Genomic DNA, 14,476 nt, shown 5'->3' with positions numbered 1-14,476 from the left:
TATTCAGTTCTGTAGCTGTAAATACTAACTTTAATTATATATACTGTCTTGCAGCTAAGTGAAGAAAAGGTAAACATTTTAACATATTGCCATTTTTGTCAACAATTATTCTTCCAAGTTGGTAGCCAGTCAGGCATGTAGGGTTCCAGAGCTATCAGCATTTTCTGGTCAACAACATGGTTAATAGCACAGTAACACTGTGATAAAGAAATTCGAAAGGAAATCCATCTTTGCAAACATCTAAGACTTTTTGCATTATATCAGTGTTCGTGTTATGTTTTTTTTAAAAAACACAGTAACTATTTAGGTGCACTTCAGCTGCAAGGGAATCTGTTCAGAATGTGGTGGAATAGTTTGGAACCTGCATGCTTTTTGAACTAAGTTGCATGGCACCTTCTTTTTTCCTTCTGTATCCTCTAAAACCTGTCAATAAACATTTTTAATTAGTGGATTTATAGCACATATTGTGGTATACTTTTAAACTGAAAAGCAAAATCACGTAACCAATAAAATGATAATATGTCTGAGACGTATATTGGGGCTTCCCCCCCTCAGTTGCTAATGTTTTAGAAATGTTTATTGGGTATTGGATTCAGTTCTATAGAATGTTGCTCTTCCTTTGAAATATCCTTTCTAAAATTAACAAGTGTGCTGTTGATAGCATTAACATTCTCTCTCTCTCTCTCTCTCTCTCTCTCTCTCTCTCTCTCTCTCTCTCTCTCTCTCATCTGTCTAAGTGCATGGCAATTATTTAATAGAAAAGTATCGATGGCACTGGATTTCAGTGTGCTTTTATAATATCTTGAAAAGCTGGCATTGCTGTGTGAAACCAACGTTCTGTCTTTGAGTGGCGATCCATGCAGCTGAGACAGCTTGGGAACCACAGCAACATGCTAAATAATAAATAAACCAACTTTTTTCTCTCATAGCCTGATAGATTAAGAGAGCTGGGATTAGTACCACAAATTTCAGAACAGAGGTTACCACCAGAGAGACCCAGACCAGCCTTTCAAACTCCAACACCTGGACCTGCCTCCATATCAGCACCTCCTGTCTTACCAGTGAATGAAGATTTTCACAGAGGATTATCCAGTGCTCTTGGAGAAATGCTGGCTCCCAGGTAACTGCCCTGTAGTAGCCTGTTTGCAATGGATTGGGAGCCCAGTTTAGACATCAAGGATATAGGATCTTAGTTTTCCTTTATAATGCAATGTCCATGAAATCAAACTACACTAGATATTTTGTTCCTCTTGCTCGTTCAACAGTTAGATAATGGATTTCATTATTCTGTAGTTCATAGAACTCTGTTGCTTGTAAAAAAAAATTAAAATCCAGGACAATATTTTAGTGTTCTAGGTAGGAATATTATTTTATGTATTTATTTGAAATGCTCCTTTCTTGCCCTTCCACCCAAGTAGGGCCCTCAAGGTGGCACACAGTTAAAAAAGACATGTAAAACAATACATATACATGTAAAACAATACATATACATGTAAAAAAAATGAGAAGGAGGCCCAATAAGGGAATGCCCTATGAAAATAAGAAGTCTTTACATGCTGGTGGAAGACAGTGATAGAGGGAGACAGACTAATTTCTGCGCGGAGGGAATTCCAGAGTTTTGATGCCATGACCAAGAAGGCTCTTTCTCAGGTTGCCATCCATTTTGCCTGAGGTGATGGGGCACCTGAAGCAGGGCCCACAAAGATGACTGTAACAGTCAGGTAGGTTAATATGGGAGTAGGTGGTTCTTAAGATATGCTGGTCTTAAGATGTATAGGGCTTTAAGGGACATAAGAACATAAGAAAAGCCCATCAAGTCCAGCAATCTGTTCACACAGTGGCCAACCAGGTGCCTCTACAAAGCCCACAAGCAAGATGACTACAGCAGCATTATCCTGCCAGTGTTCCACAGCAACTAATATAGTAGGCATGCTCCCTGGATACTGTAGATTATAGGTACACATCATGACTAGCATTCATTTTGACTAGTAGCCATGGATAGCCCTATCCTCCATGAACATGTCCACTCCCCTCTTAAAGCTTTCCACGTTGGCAGCCATCACCACATCCTTGGGCAGGGAGTTCCACAATATCAGCATTTTGAATTTGGCCCAGTTGCAAATTGGAATCCAGTATAGATGGAACAAGACTGGAATGGTATGATCCAGCATTCTTGTCACAGCGTTCTGTACCAATCGTAGTTTCCAGCTGCTCTTCAAGGGCAGCTCCACACAGAGCACATTGTGGTAATGTAATCTAGATGTTACCTAGGAATTCACCCTGGAGGCAAGATCTATTTTTTTACTCAGGAAAGGCCACCATTGGCTCACCAACCAAAGTTAGTGAAAGGTACTCCTGGACACCTCTGCCACCTTCTTATCTAACAGGAGGCCTGGATCCAGTAGCACTTCCATCTGAAACAGTGTTGAATAATATTGCCGACAAACCTTTCCCCCTGGCAACACCTATTCTTCTCCCTACCCAGTCCACCCACTCTGAAACCCAGTTATGACAACAGAAGCAGCGACAAATAGTTACAACATACCGAACAACCCAGTACAAAAGAAAACATTGCTAAATAACTAGGGCTGTATAAAAACAATCTCATACCCCCAGTCTAAATCCCCATCTAAAACAATTCCGGCAGCAAAAGGTAAGGCTTTCAAAATTGTTCAGCTTCTTATACCGTATTTCCTTTAGCATACAATTTTATAGTAGACACTCTGTCATGGTAGAAAAATGTAGTTAGTCTGCTACAATGGTGTAGCAGCTAAATATTGTGGTCTGAGTCCTTTGTAAAGGATCACTTTCTGTACAATAGATACATCTAGGCAAAATATATTTAAATTATCTATAGTAGCCAGGAAATAGCTCTGCATTTATTGTGCCATAAAGAGATGTTCTGGAAAGGCCTAAGTGGTTTTGCGACACAGGTTTCTTGAAGCATTTGACCTTAAATAAGTATGTTTTGACTTCTGATACGTCTGTGTCTTCTGAAGCAGGCATTAAAGGGAAATGATATAATGTATATCAGGTTTTTCAGAAGAGAAGTGTTACCTGTTAAGTGGTAGGATTTTTACCCGGAAACTATACCCAGTTTTTTTTTTTTTTTTTTTTTTATGCAGGCTACCCAAAGAGCCCCTCTTTTAAAGACTTGTTCTCTTTTCATTTAGAATTGCACCCCTGCCACCGCCGCCGCCACCATCGCTGTCCACCAACTATAGAACTCCATATGATGATGCATATTATTTTTATGGCGCCAGGAATCCTTTGGATCCCAGTCTTGCATACTGTAAGCTTGTTGGTTGATAGAAATGTTTTACCACACAGAAGAAATAATAATAAACTTTCTAGAGGGTGTTTCGGTACCCAGATAATTTACTTGTTTGTTTTTTTAGTAGGAAAAATAGTGATTGAAACACTGCAGGACCATATTTTCTCTGATTTGTGAAGCAACTTTTAAGTTGAGAAATTATTTTTCCCTAACTTTGTGTTAGCAAATTGTTTCTTCTTAAATAAATGCAGTTTTGAGAAATGAGCATTTAGAGTGGAGACACATGGGTGTGTATGCTTGTGCTTGAACCTTTTCTGCCCTCTGCTGTATATCTTTCTCCTTCCTAAAATGGCTTCCACACATAATGAAGTTCAGAATGGATTCCAGTGTTTGGAATCTCATTAGGGGAAGCATTGTTTAGGGACACCTTGGAGTAGGAAAATGGTGCATGGGGAATGGCACCTTCCATAGCTTCTCTGATACCCCCAAACTGCATTTTTCATTTTAAAAAGGGTATTAGATCTCTGTTATGTGCATTTGCCCATAATGTGCAGTTACTTCACAAGTATCCATTGTCTTATATGTGTACGCCATTTGTTCTTTTAATAGAATTTAATTTTAAATTTTTAGTATTTTATTTTCTGTTCAAGTTGAGAACATTTTGATGTGAGGTGGCATGTAATGGAAAAAAATCAAATAAACCTGTGATTTATAACTGAACAAATACACTAACTTCATCTGTGGTGTTAACTTCTAAATATTTAGTTGTTGTTGTTGTTTTTTTCATTTTCAGAAGTAGAAATCAAGTACAGGTTTGAGGTTTACGGAAGAAACCCCCAAACATTTTATTTTTAGCGTTAATGCTTGGCATGAATCTTTGATGTTAATCTTCCTTGCTGCCTGTAATACATTCCCCCCATAAATGCTGAATTTAACATTCATATATATTTATTGTTTTAGATGGCACAGGCATGATGGGGATCCAGCCTTCACCTGCACCTGTTATTGATGCCAGTCAAAAGCCTGCTGCTGGGCCTTTGTAAGTATTGCTAATATTAGCTTGGTGTTGTTGGGTTTCTCTCTTGAGGACTTGGAACACATTTTGTTGTTGCTGTTGGATCTGTTTTTCAAATAGAACAGTAACAAAGTTAGGTTTTTGAAGATAACATGGTTTAAATTAAAGCTTCAGTTTTGAAATTGCCAGGCAGAGGAATGAACTATTTGTTAAACACATCTTACTAAGAAATTACTTTAAGCTTTGCATTGTATGATGCCATTTTAATTTTTTGTTCAAACTTTTTGAATGCAGAAGTAAGAGTGGAGCAGTAATCACAAATGACAAACCAAGAGGGCTGGGTATATTTCCAGAAGAAAAACCGAAGACCTCAAGAGAAGCTACTTTAGCTTATCAACAAGAATTGCAAAAGCAGGTATAATGGATTCTGTAACATTTTCAGAAATAGCTTTCATAATTTAACTGAAATTGCTGTTTTTCTTAATGTGATGTTATCAGGAATAAGAGAACTTGGAACCAGTTTTTCTCTTCATATTTTCATATTGTTAATGAAGGTTTCTAGCCCAATTGTGTCTTTCTAGCAAGAAATAATAGCATATGTGGTCCACTCATTCTCAGTTGATTCAAATAGTGCCTTTGTATAATATCCTAACCTAACCTGTTTCCCTAGTGCCGAAAACTTTAAAAAAGAAAAGCCTCTTCACAGCTTTTAAAATTTTAAATGGGGCTTTTCACCCCATAGAGAAAAGCGAGGGTGCACCTGCTAAAAAGCAGGCTTAACCTTGCTTTTCTTGCCGCCAGCGTACCCGGGGTGAATGGGGACAGGAGGCTGCCTAACGGCAGCTCCTCCCCCTGAACGCCCCAGGAACGCCTCCCGGGACACCGGCATGGGCCTTTATGTCGGTGGGACGCCGGCAGAAGGCCCCACTGGCGTTCCGGGGCGGTGCTGCCATGGCGGCACGTGTCCGGGCCTCCACGTTGGCGCTGGGGCCACTAACACTGACGTAAGTAGCCCGGGCGCCGGCACAGGGCCCCCGAACGACTGCGCAGCGCCTTCCTGGCCTCCTAAGGGCTTTTGCCCTTGAGGGTCAGGAATGCGCTGTATGTGTATATTATGGCTTAGGATATGGGTTGTTCTTAGGCAAATTAAACTGATTAACAGTATTGTTTGCCCTTTTCCTTTGCAACTGTCAAAAATTGAGCCCCCTCCATGAATGTTTAAAAGATTTATACAATTCCTTTATCAACTCTTCATCCTCCCCCCTCCCCACCACAATATCGGCCTCTTCTGAGAAACAGATATTTTGGATCATGTGTTAGCAATGTGTATTTAGTTCTCTGTTTTTATCTGTATTAAATTATTCTTTTAAAAATACAGAACAATTTAGCGTTGTTCATTTTGACTCAGCATTAACCCCTGTTGTGATATTTGGATATTTGCTGTACAAGCATATGTTTCTTTCTGAATTATAGTGAAACATGTGGGATCTCCTGACACTTATTTCTACTTCACTGCTGCCGCAGAAGATTTTTGAACTTGATCACATAGTGATAAAATACGTGTCTCTGCTTCTAAATAACAAGATGTGGTATCTTAAATCCCAGTTTCATACAAAACCAAATGCCTGTGATAGGAATTTTAAATATTTTAAAATCTCTTTCTCAACATTTTGTGCAGTTTAATAAACAGGTGTGTATGTGTGTGTGTGTATACACACATAGCTTTGTGCACTATGCTCAAGTAAATATAGATATTGGACAAAATTTTATTGTATTAAACTGATATATTTATATTACATGAAGGAGTGCTGCATCAGTATTTCAGCTCAATATTAATCTAGAATGTATTTTTGTTCATAAGAGAAGCAACTGAATTCTAGTCCTTTACAGATAAGGGAAAGAGAAGAACGTCGTAGGCAAGAGAAGGAGGAAAAGGAACGGTATGAAGCCAAATTAGAAGCTGAAATGAGACATTACAATCCATGGGGGAAAGAAGGTGGCGGTGCTCCTCTCAGAGACAAAAAAGGAAACCTCATAAGTATGTTTAAAGTCAGGGGAACTTCTTTTTTTATATCTTTAATCTGTAGAGTTGTTTACATTTAGAATTAGTTTACATTGCATGAGAAAATAAAATGGATGTGAAAGAGTGAATTTACAGCTTAGAAGAAATCTGTTCTGGTTATTCAGGCTGATACTTTTTTATTTATTTTTTGCATTTATAACCTGTCCTCCTTGGGAACTAGTATAAGAATGCCATGTCTCAGACTTAAAAAAAAAAAAAAAGAATCTTTCGGCAAAGTGCAGCCGGAGGGTGGCAAGAAAAACGTGGGAAGGTGTAAAATGAAGAAGAGTGATATTAAGGGTGGGTTGTGGGAGGAACATGATGTTTGTTCTCAGCTAGGTAGCAGCTTGAAGTAGCTCCTGTTAAAATATGAATGATGAGCTGGAGGTTCGTTTTAAAAATACAAGATATCCAAAGAAAATATCCAAAATTACTGCTATCAAAAGAAGTCATGTAAATGCAGTTGGTAGAGCTATGTGCATAGAGGTTGCTTTGAATTTTATCAAAGGAGCCTTTTGCCATTAAAGAATCTAGGTGCTTGCTATTAAGTTTAAAAAGCACATTGCTTCTCTTGCAGTCAGAGTAGCAATAAAGGAGAAATCCAAGAAACCACTAGCTTTATTAGTAGTACCCTCCCCACACATGTAACTTATTTGAGTTATAGTGATATTCTCTTGAAATGAAGATATTAACTGGGGAGGTTGCATATAATATTAAAAAAATAAAGAAAGAATAAAATAAAATAAAAAAGTAAAGAGTCGATAAATCTGGAGAAAACCAAGTAGCACTGATAACTAGGCATGCAGAAGTCTGGATGATAAGCATTCTGTACAACTTATACTGAGTCTTCAGAAACCCTGACATTCATAGCTACAATCCATTGCTAATACTCTGCAGTAAATAGCTTTCTTTTTAAAGTACAAAGGCATAACTGATTTGTTTAATATTTTAGTGAGCTGTTGAGGTTAAACCATATAAAGCATGCTTAATTCTGCTTAGTTTGTGGCCTTTCTGCACCTTCCTAAAAGTACTTGTGCAGAAACATGTCTTGCCTTGAAACTGTCATAAAATGCCATAAAATGCCTCTTGTCCAAATAAAATAATATAAGTGGCTATTTCCCCCCCTTTCCTTCAGCTGACTTGAACTTGATGCACAAGCAAAATGAAGATGCGTATCATAACCCAGAGGCACGAGTATATGAAGATAAAAGGGCCGTAGTATCTGTTGATCTAAGTTTGGCCTCCCCAAGACTTGAGAATACAGATGAATCTACAAATAAAATAGCAGGTTTAAAATAATACTGTATTTTCATTTGTAAGTGTGTTTTGTGCCGCTGATCACGTTTATTGTATGTTATTCCTGTGCAGTAATTTTCCCTAAAGACCTTCCTCATAAATTTGTCAGTAATACTGGAAACTAAAATGTAACTAATTTTTCGATCCCTTATAGCTGCTTGTTCTCCACTGGAAAATTGTTTGCTCGTGGGCATGCTTGTACAGTGTCTCTTCCATCAAAAGGAGAGAGCAGGAAACCCCTACCGTGCATTAGAACTACTGGATCATGTCTAAAACATTGTGTGGGTTTCAGACTGGAGCTGGGTACAACTCTCCAGGCACAGATTCTGCCAGAGAAAAGAAGTGACAAGCCTCTCTAATGGCAAAATGCCAGCCAGCCTTTTAAAACATGTTACGTTCTTGGTTTTGCTTTTAGTAAATGAAGTGAAAAAGCGGATCTTATTTATTATTTTTCTTTACTTCATTTATACCCTGCCTTTCTCCTAAATGAGGACCAAACACATTTTACATCATTTTCCTCACAATAATTTTGTGATATAGGTTAAGCCAGTGGTTCCCAAACTTTTCGGGTCACCACCCCCTTGGTTCCACAAACTCAACCCCAGCACCCCCTAGCCTATAAAAAGCATTATTCAAAATAGGGGTTTGCATGACTCACTAGAGAAGATAATTACAATCAAATTTCAAAACAGCAACAATTAATTGCACATCTATTTAAAATCAAATTAAAACTTTTTAGCTGAAATTTATTCAGCAAAACTGATGAACTTGATCCAGTGGTACCAGCTCTTCAAAGTCTGGAAAAAAAATCCGATAGTTTCCACCAAATTTGCCAGCATGGTTACATAGCTTGATTTACTGTAAATTACTGAACAACACAGTTGAAGGGGCTCATCTCTAGCATCCCCCTGCTGCCCCCTTGCCGTTTAGTGCCCTCCTAGGTATTCCCCCCCCAGGGGGTGGTACCACCCACTTTGGGAACCACTGGGTTAAGCTGAGAGTGCGAGACCGGCCCAGGTTCACCCAGCAAACTTCCATGGCAGAGTGGAGATTCGAACCTGGGTGTCTCAGGTCTCACTACCCCACACCAGCTGTCTTTATGAGTGCAGATAGTATGATTTTGACATTGTATTTTAAGAACTTGATTATATTTTGGCAATGTGTATATTGATTGCAACTCAAGCACAATATTCCTTGTAGGCATAATCCAGGTAACTAGCGCAAAGTTGTGTGGAAGTCTCTCCATGCAATGTGTGCAGTATGCTAAACTGTGGCCACTATGTTTATATTAACTAATCAATCACGGCAAAAGCTATTTCCATCATTTTTCAAGCACAGCATAACAAATCAGAGTTGATAAAACACAGACTTGAGAAGGCATGTAAGGCGCTAAAATGCATTTTTGGAATTTTAATAAGGAAACCACCTGTATATCCTCCAGCCAATTATTAGGGTTCTTTAATGTATAAACAAATATCAGTCATTAAGAGCTTTCATGGTCTGAGAACAAAGCACTTGGAAATGCTGGATAAACACTTATTTCTGTTTTGTTAGCAATTTCAGTGTTATGAAATTATTTTCTTAATGTATATTTTTAAAGTATAAATAAGGGGGAAATTAGACATAGAAATCAGGCACCGAAAATATCCTTATAGAAGGCGTCACCTTATGCATTTTTTTCTCGCAAAAGTATTTTCAACAGTAATTTTAAGGTCTAATAGCAGGTTATTGTTTACAAACGATGGGATTGAATAAAGTCTCACGTTTCTTGTTTCTCTTCCTATGTGGGTATGCAGGCAGTGTAAGTGCTAGGAGGAATTAGAAGTTTTCAGTGCATTTCACCTATGTTTATCTAGGTCTGTCCTGCTTCTTGGTGCAAGTTACTCATGCTGTGAGGGGGAGATGTGCACTGACCCACTGTACCCCCTGGTGGCCTGTTGCTCTGCCTGTGTACATTCCTTTGTGTGCATGTAGCAGTGGGATACCGAAACGACCTATGTTCGGTCCCGACAGAAACCGGTTTCAGATAGCCGGCTCAAGGTTGACTTAGCCTTCCATCCTTCCCAGGTTGGTAAAATTAGTACCCAGCTTACTAGGGGTAAAGTGTAGACAACTGGGGAAGACAATGGCAAACCACCCTGTAAACATAGTCTGCCTAGTAAATGTCATGATGTGATGTCACCCCATGGGCCAGTAATGACCCGGTGCTTGCACAGGTGACTACCTTTACCTTTAGGTGCTGAGCTTATCGTGAACTGGATCATGCCCCTTTATAAACAAGAAGAATTCAAATTTTTGAACTTTGGCGCCCATAGCAGTTGTTGAACAAAGTTGGCTGGTGCTTTGTGTGGGAATGGAATTTTTACATCATGCTAAATGAAGATTGCATGGATTGAATATGATAACCAGTTATTTGATGCAAGGTACCATATGTCCATTCTAAGCCTTTTGTGCAAGGACAGACTTACCTGTGCTTGACTCCTTTTTGTGTGTGTCTTAACTAGGCTGTGCCTATTCACAAACATCCCCCTATGCTCGTGGTAATGTTTTTGGGGAGCAACCAACACCAGAGCAGCTTAGGCGGCAAGAATCATACAAGAACTTCCTTCGTTTTCAGGTGAGTGTATGTTTCTGTATAAATGAAGCCAAAATACTTTTAAAATACAGTTTTTAAGGGTTAAGGATTTTGCCAAGTAATAGGGCTCATGACATCTATATTAGCGTAAATATACAATTTGAGCAAACATTCACTGTTTTTCATTGGGTCCTTCATTTCTTGGGCATGAAGTGTGCGATTCTTATAATAATAGCCTCTGGGCAAAACCCCCACTTTTTGCGCGGTTCTGATTTACTTAGCTGTCTGAATCACATCTACTCAAAGTGCAGTTACAAAAACAAGGAAACCAGGCCTGGGTTTGGAGAGGGGAGGCAAATTGTTTTCAAGAGGCAAATTCAGGTAAGCTGTGTACATACAACCAAAATAAATTGCTGAGAGGTTCTTGAACTGCTGAGGTGGCTCTGTTGCAGGAAGGAGTTCAATATACCCCGTGCCTTATTTTTAGGGCTGGTCTTCTGTTTGCCCATTTGTTCTCAGAGTGTTGTTACTAAGGAAGAATGAGTTCTTCCTTGCTAATTTTACTTAGGTGTGATAATTAAGAGCTTGATCCTATGATCAGAGGAGAATGGCTATTATTATGCTAGGACTTGTGCTAATATAACATAGTCAAGATCCTGTTCTTCTCCAACAGCAAAGTAAAAACTAGGACCAAGACATCAATAGTGACAACTGCTGTGTTGCCCCACAGAGTTCACTGAGAATGACCCAAAGGTTAGCAATGAATAGAAGACACTAATTAGCACATGACAGTAGCAGAAATTTCAAGGTGTTATCGTAGAACCTTTCCCATTGCCTCTTCTACACATAATTTGTTTTAATATGTTTTTAGGTCACTTTTGTGTAATTTGAAGCAGCTTATAAAAATATAAAACTTTAACTAAATCATCAGCAATGTTTATATTTAAAGACACTATCAATAGCACACAAGGCATCTGCTAAAAAGAGCCTGCAGTAGTTCCCCTGTTGAAGAGGCCCAGTGGATAGGAGGCTCACTTGTAGAATCTGGAGGATTCCTGGGGAAAGGAAATGTGTAACAATTCATACAACTAATTTGCATTGTTTGGCCAGCAGTACTACTGCTGTTTGGCCAGCAGTATCAGTAGATAGAGTTGCACACTTGGTGTTTAAACAATGAATGGCTGTGTTCTTCATTGCCTTCCCCAGTGCATGGAGGAAGCTTTCTTGCATTAGAAGCTCGGCAGCACGGTCCCTTTATTCAAACTGCATGCTTATCTGTGTCCTTTGTGTTAAGAGTCACTATCTGTGAATCAGGGAGCCAGTTTTTGAGCCAGCTTCCCTATGTTGCAGTGGGAGCAGCGGACCCCCAGTAGCCATAGATGTCTGGAGTGCTTAGGCAGGAGGGTACTGGAGGATGCCAGGAAGTACTGATTTCAGGTATGGGCTTCCTTTACCTGTTATGCCCTTCCTTGCTCATTTGTGTGGAGGGCTTCGACCTTACAGGTCTGGTTACAGAAATTGAAGTTCCTGATAGGTGACTGGAGGCAGGGTACTTCTAATTGTTAGCCATCTCTCCTTTCTTTGTTTCTTGCTTTAAATATTCTTGTTCCGCAAACAAATAGTATTTTTCCTACTTTCTAGATAGAGGAAAAAAGAAAGAGGGAAGAGGCAGATCGTGAAAAACGAAGGCTTGAAGAAGAAAGGGAAGAAAAAATACTTGCTGAACAAAGGGCTAGAATACAAAGAGAATACGAAGAAGAGCAGGAGAAGAAGAGACGAAGAGAGGAGGAGGTATAGTGTTTTGCTAGGGCTTTGATCTTCTGCCTAAAGGGAATAGTATGCCTTTTTCTTTCCTGCTTCAGAGAAAGGGAATGGAGAATGGTTGTGGAGGGGAAATAAATGCTTAATCTCTAGCAAGAATATATCCAGAAGACCTAGCATAATACAGGCAAAATGATGTCAAGGTGGGAATTGTTAAAAGTTGTCTGCCTTAAGTGACACCAGTATTTAATTTGACACTAGTATTAATTTTCTGTCAAATTACTGTAATCCCACAGACTACACTGGGTGTTTGTTTCTGAATACAAGCAGGGCTGCAATATTTAACTTGCAAATTCACACATAATTCAACTAAAGGATTAGTTGATTAAATCAACAGGTTTGGATTCCTGCCTATCCGTTCCCTTGACAGTCGCTTTTTCCTCTGGTGCAAGGAATTTTCCTCCAAGAGAAGAGCCTCTTGCATTTAGTCTGTTTGCACTAAATAAAAGTGATTGTATCTCCATTTAAGGTATTTCTTTTGATACAAATTAAAAACTAAATTACCTGATGTGAGAAAGTAAGAAGCTGATGGGGGTGGGGGGGCTCTGGTGCTGCAGCGCCCTCCAGTGTTCTTATTCCCTGAGAGAGGCAGCCTCAGCGGGGGCCGAGCAAGCCTGAGGGAAATGTTTCAGTCATTCCCGTTCGCCCTCTTTTTGGCTCTCCTCCTGGCTGGCATGTCTTATCTGTCAGAGACTATCTAGCTACCCCCCATCCCTGCTGGCTGTCTGAGCTCCTTTTTAAGATTCCCACCTTGTAATGATGTAGGCCCAGAGCCTGCCCCAGACTCATGGCAGCAAGCACATCAACACATGAAGCTGCCTTACACTGAATCAGACCCTGGGTCTATTGTCTACTCAGACTGGCAGCGGCTCTCCAGGGTATCAGGTAGCACCATCTCTTTCCAAGGGCAACGAGACCCAGCTGGCCTCTTTGGAAGTGAACCTGCCTTCCATCGTTTATCTAATGCTCATATATCAATCCGTCATGAGCATAGGTAAAAGGTACATTAGGAAATAACATAATTATTAAATATACTGACTCAAGTATAAAATTACATTTACAACTTCCATAAAACGCTAAGATTATAAATACACATAAATGCACAATTTAAAATTTAGGGGTATTATTTAATGCCATAGATATAAATTTTGCAACTGCCAAAGTCACATTTGGGGCAGTGTCTACTAGTAGGTTGATTACAAGTTGAACCTGCCTTCCTTTTCCCTCCCCTCACCAGCTAGGTGGGAGCGGGGGAGGCATCTCTGCCTACAAGGCCACACGCTTTTGAGTTGTCCCGTCCCTTATATGGAATGGATCCTTATTGCCCCACCACTCGGGGCAAGGCATAGCCCAGCCCTTGTTGGTTAAGTCCAGAGAGCGAAGATGGAGACCAGACACATGAAATGATGCGGAATGTCTTCTGTGAATTCCTTTGTCCCATATGCACATTGTTATTTGTTTAAATTGTATTAATGCTCTGTTTGTTAGTGCAGCTGTTGCACTACTGTTTGCACAAGTGGAGCCATGCCAAGTACGTTCTCTTTTGTGCTCATGCATTATGGTATCTGACCCACTGTCTAACTGGTGACTTAACTGGATTGTATTTTTTTTCATCGATCACTCTGACTTGACTTTACTCCCACAAAGTTTATAGTCTAATCCCAAGTACATTAACTTGGAAGTAAGCCATATTTAATTCAGTGAGGTGTATCTCTGAGTATATAGCCTTTGTGCCTAGGTTCCTTTCGTTTGGGGGTGCTGTTGTGTGCACATGGAGTCCCCTCTCCATGTATGGATTTTTCCAGTTACTGCAGTGTTAGGGAAATTTTTGCAGATACATCTCTCTTGCGTGCACACAACTGACCCTGCATAACAGTTACATTTTATTATTTAGTTATTTACTTCATTTATACTCTGCCTTTTTGCCCAGTGAAGGCTTAAAGCAGATTACATTGTTCCCTCCTTCGTTTTATCCTCACAACAACCCTGTGAGGTATGTTAAGCTTAGAGTGTATAATTGGCCCAAAGCAGCCCAGCAAGCTTCCATGGCAGAGTGGGGATTTGAACCTGGGTCTCCCAGATCCTAGTCTTGACACTAACCCACTACACAACACTGGCTGTCAAGAATTCCTTTTGTGTTTGTATCACATCTCTAGCAAAGATTAAAAAACGAAGAGCTATATCGATTAGCTGAAGAAAGAAAAAAAGAGGCAGAAACAAAGAAGCAAGATGAAGAAGAGAGGCTAGATAAACAACTGAAGCAGCTTAGTGAAAAAGAAAAACATATAAGGATGGAAGGAGAAAAGGTAGTGTGTCTTAAAATGTGTTTCTTCAATTCCATTCTTTTTCACTTTGATCCAAGAGATGGGGTGTCGTTTTCATCTGCAGCCCCCCCCCATTCCCCAAGTGCACTTCATGGTAGGGGTCTCAGAC

General features: G+C 39.7%; 1 protein-coding gene across 1 annotated transcript in view; it reads left to right on the top strand.

The window, feature by feature from the left end:
* The window catches only part of CSPP1 (centrosome and spindle pole associated protein 1), a 60,767-nt gene that overhangs the window by 23,361 nt on the left and 22,930 nt on the right, over positions 1–14,476 (top strand). Inside the window, exons 11-20 of the mRNA XM_056854372.1 lie at positions 55–69; positions 930–1,120; positions 3,174–3,292; positions 4,235–4,313; positions 4,584–4,704; positions 6,180–6,327; positions 7,487–7,639; positions 10,152–10,264; positions 11,864–12,013; positions 14,200–14,349. Coding sequence (XP_056710350.1) covers positions 55–69; positions 930–1,120; positions 3,174–3,292; positions 4,235–4,313; positions 4,584–4,704; positions 6,180–6,327; positions 7,487–7,639; positions 10,152–10,264; positions 11,864–12,013; positions 14,200–14,349 — 1,239 coding nt within the window. The remainder of the gene's footprint in view (positions 1–54; positions 70–929; positions 1,121–3,173; positions 3,293–4,234; positions 4,314–4,583; positions 4,705–6,179; positions 6,328–7,486; positions 7,640–10,151; positions 10,265–11,863; positions 12,014–14,199; positions 14,350–14,476) is intronic.

The sequence above is a fragment of the Euleptes europaea genome, chromosome 8 (assembly GCF_029931775.1).
Source record: "Euleptes europaea isolate rEulEur1 chromosome 8, rEulEur1.hap1, whole genome shotgun sequence".
Classification (NCBI taxonomy): Eukaryota; Metazoa; Chordata; class Lepidosauria; order Squamata; family Sphaerodactylidae; genus Euleptes; species Euleptes europaea.
The sequence above is the reverse complement of the archived record's forward strand: the minus strand, read 5'-3'. Positions and strand labels throughout refer to the sequence as shown.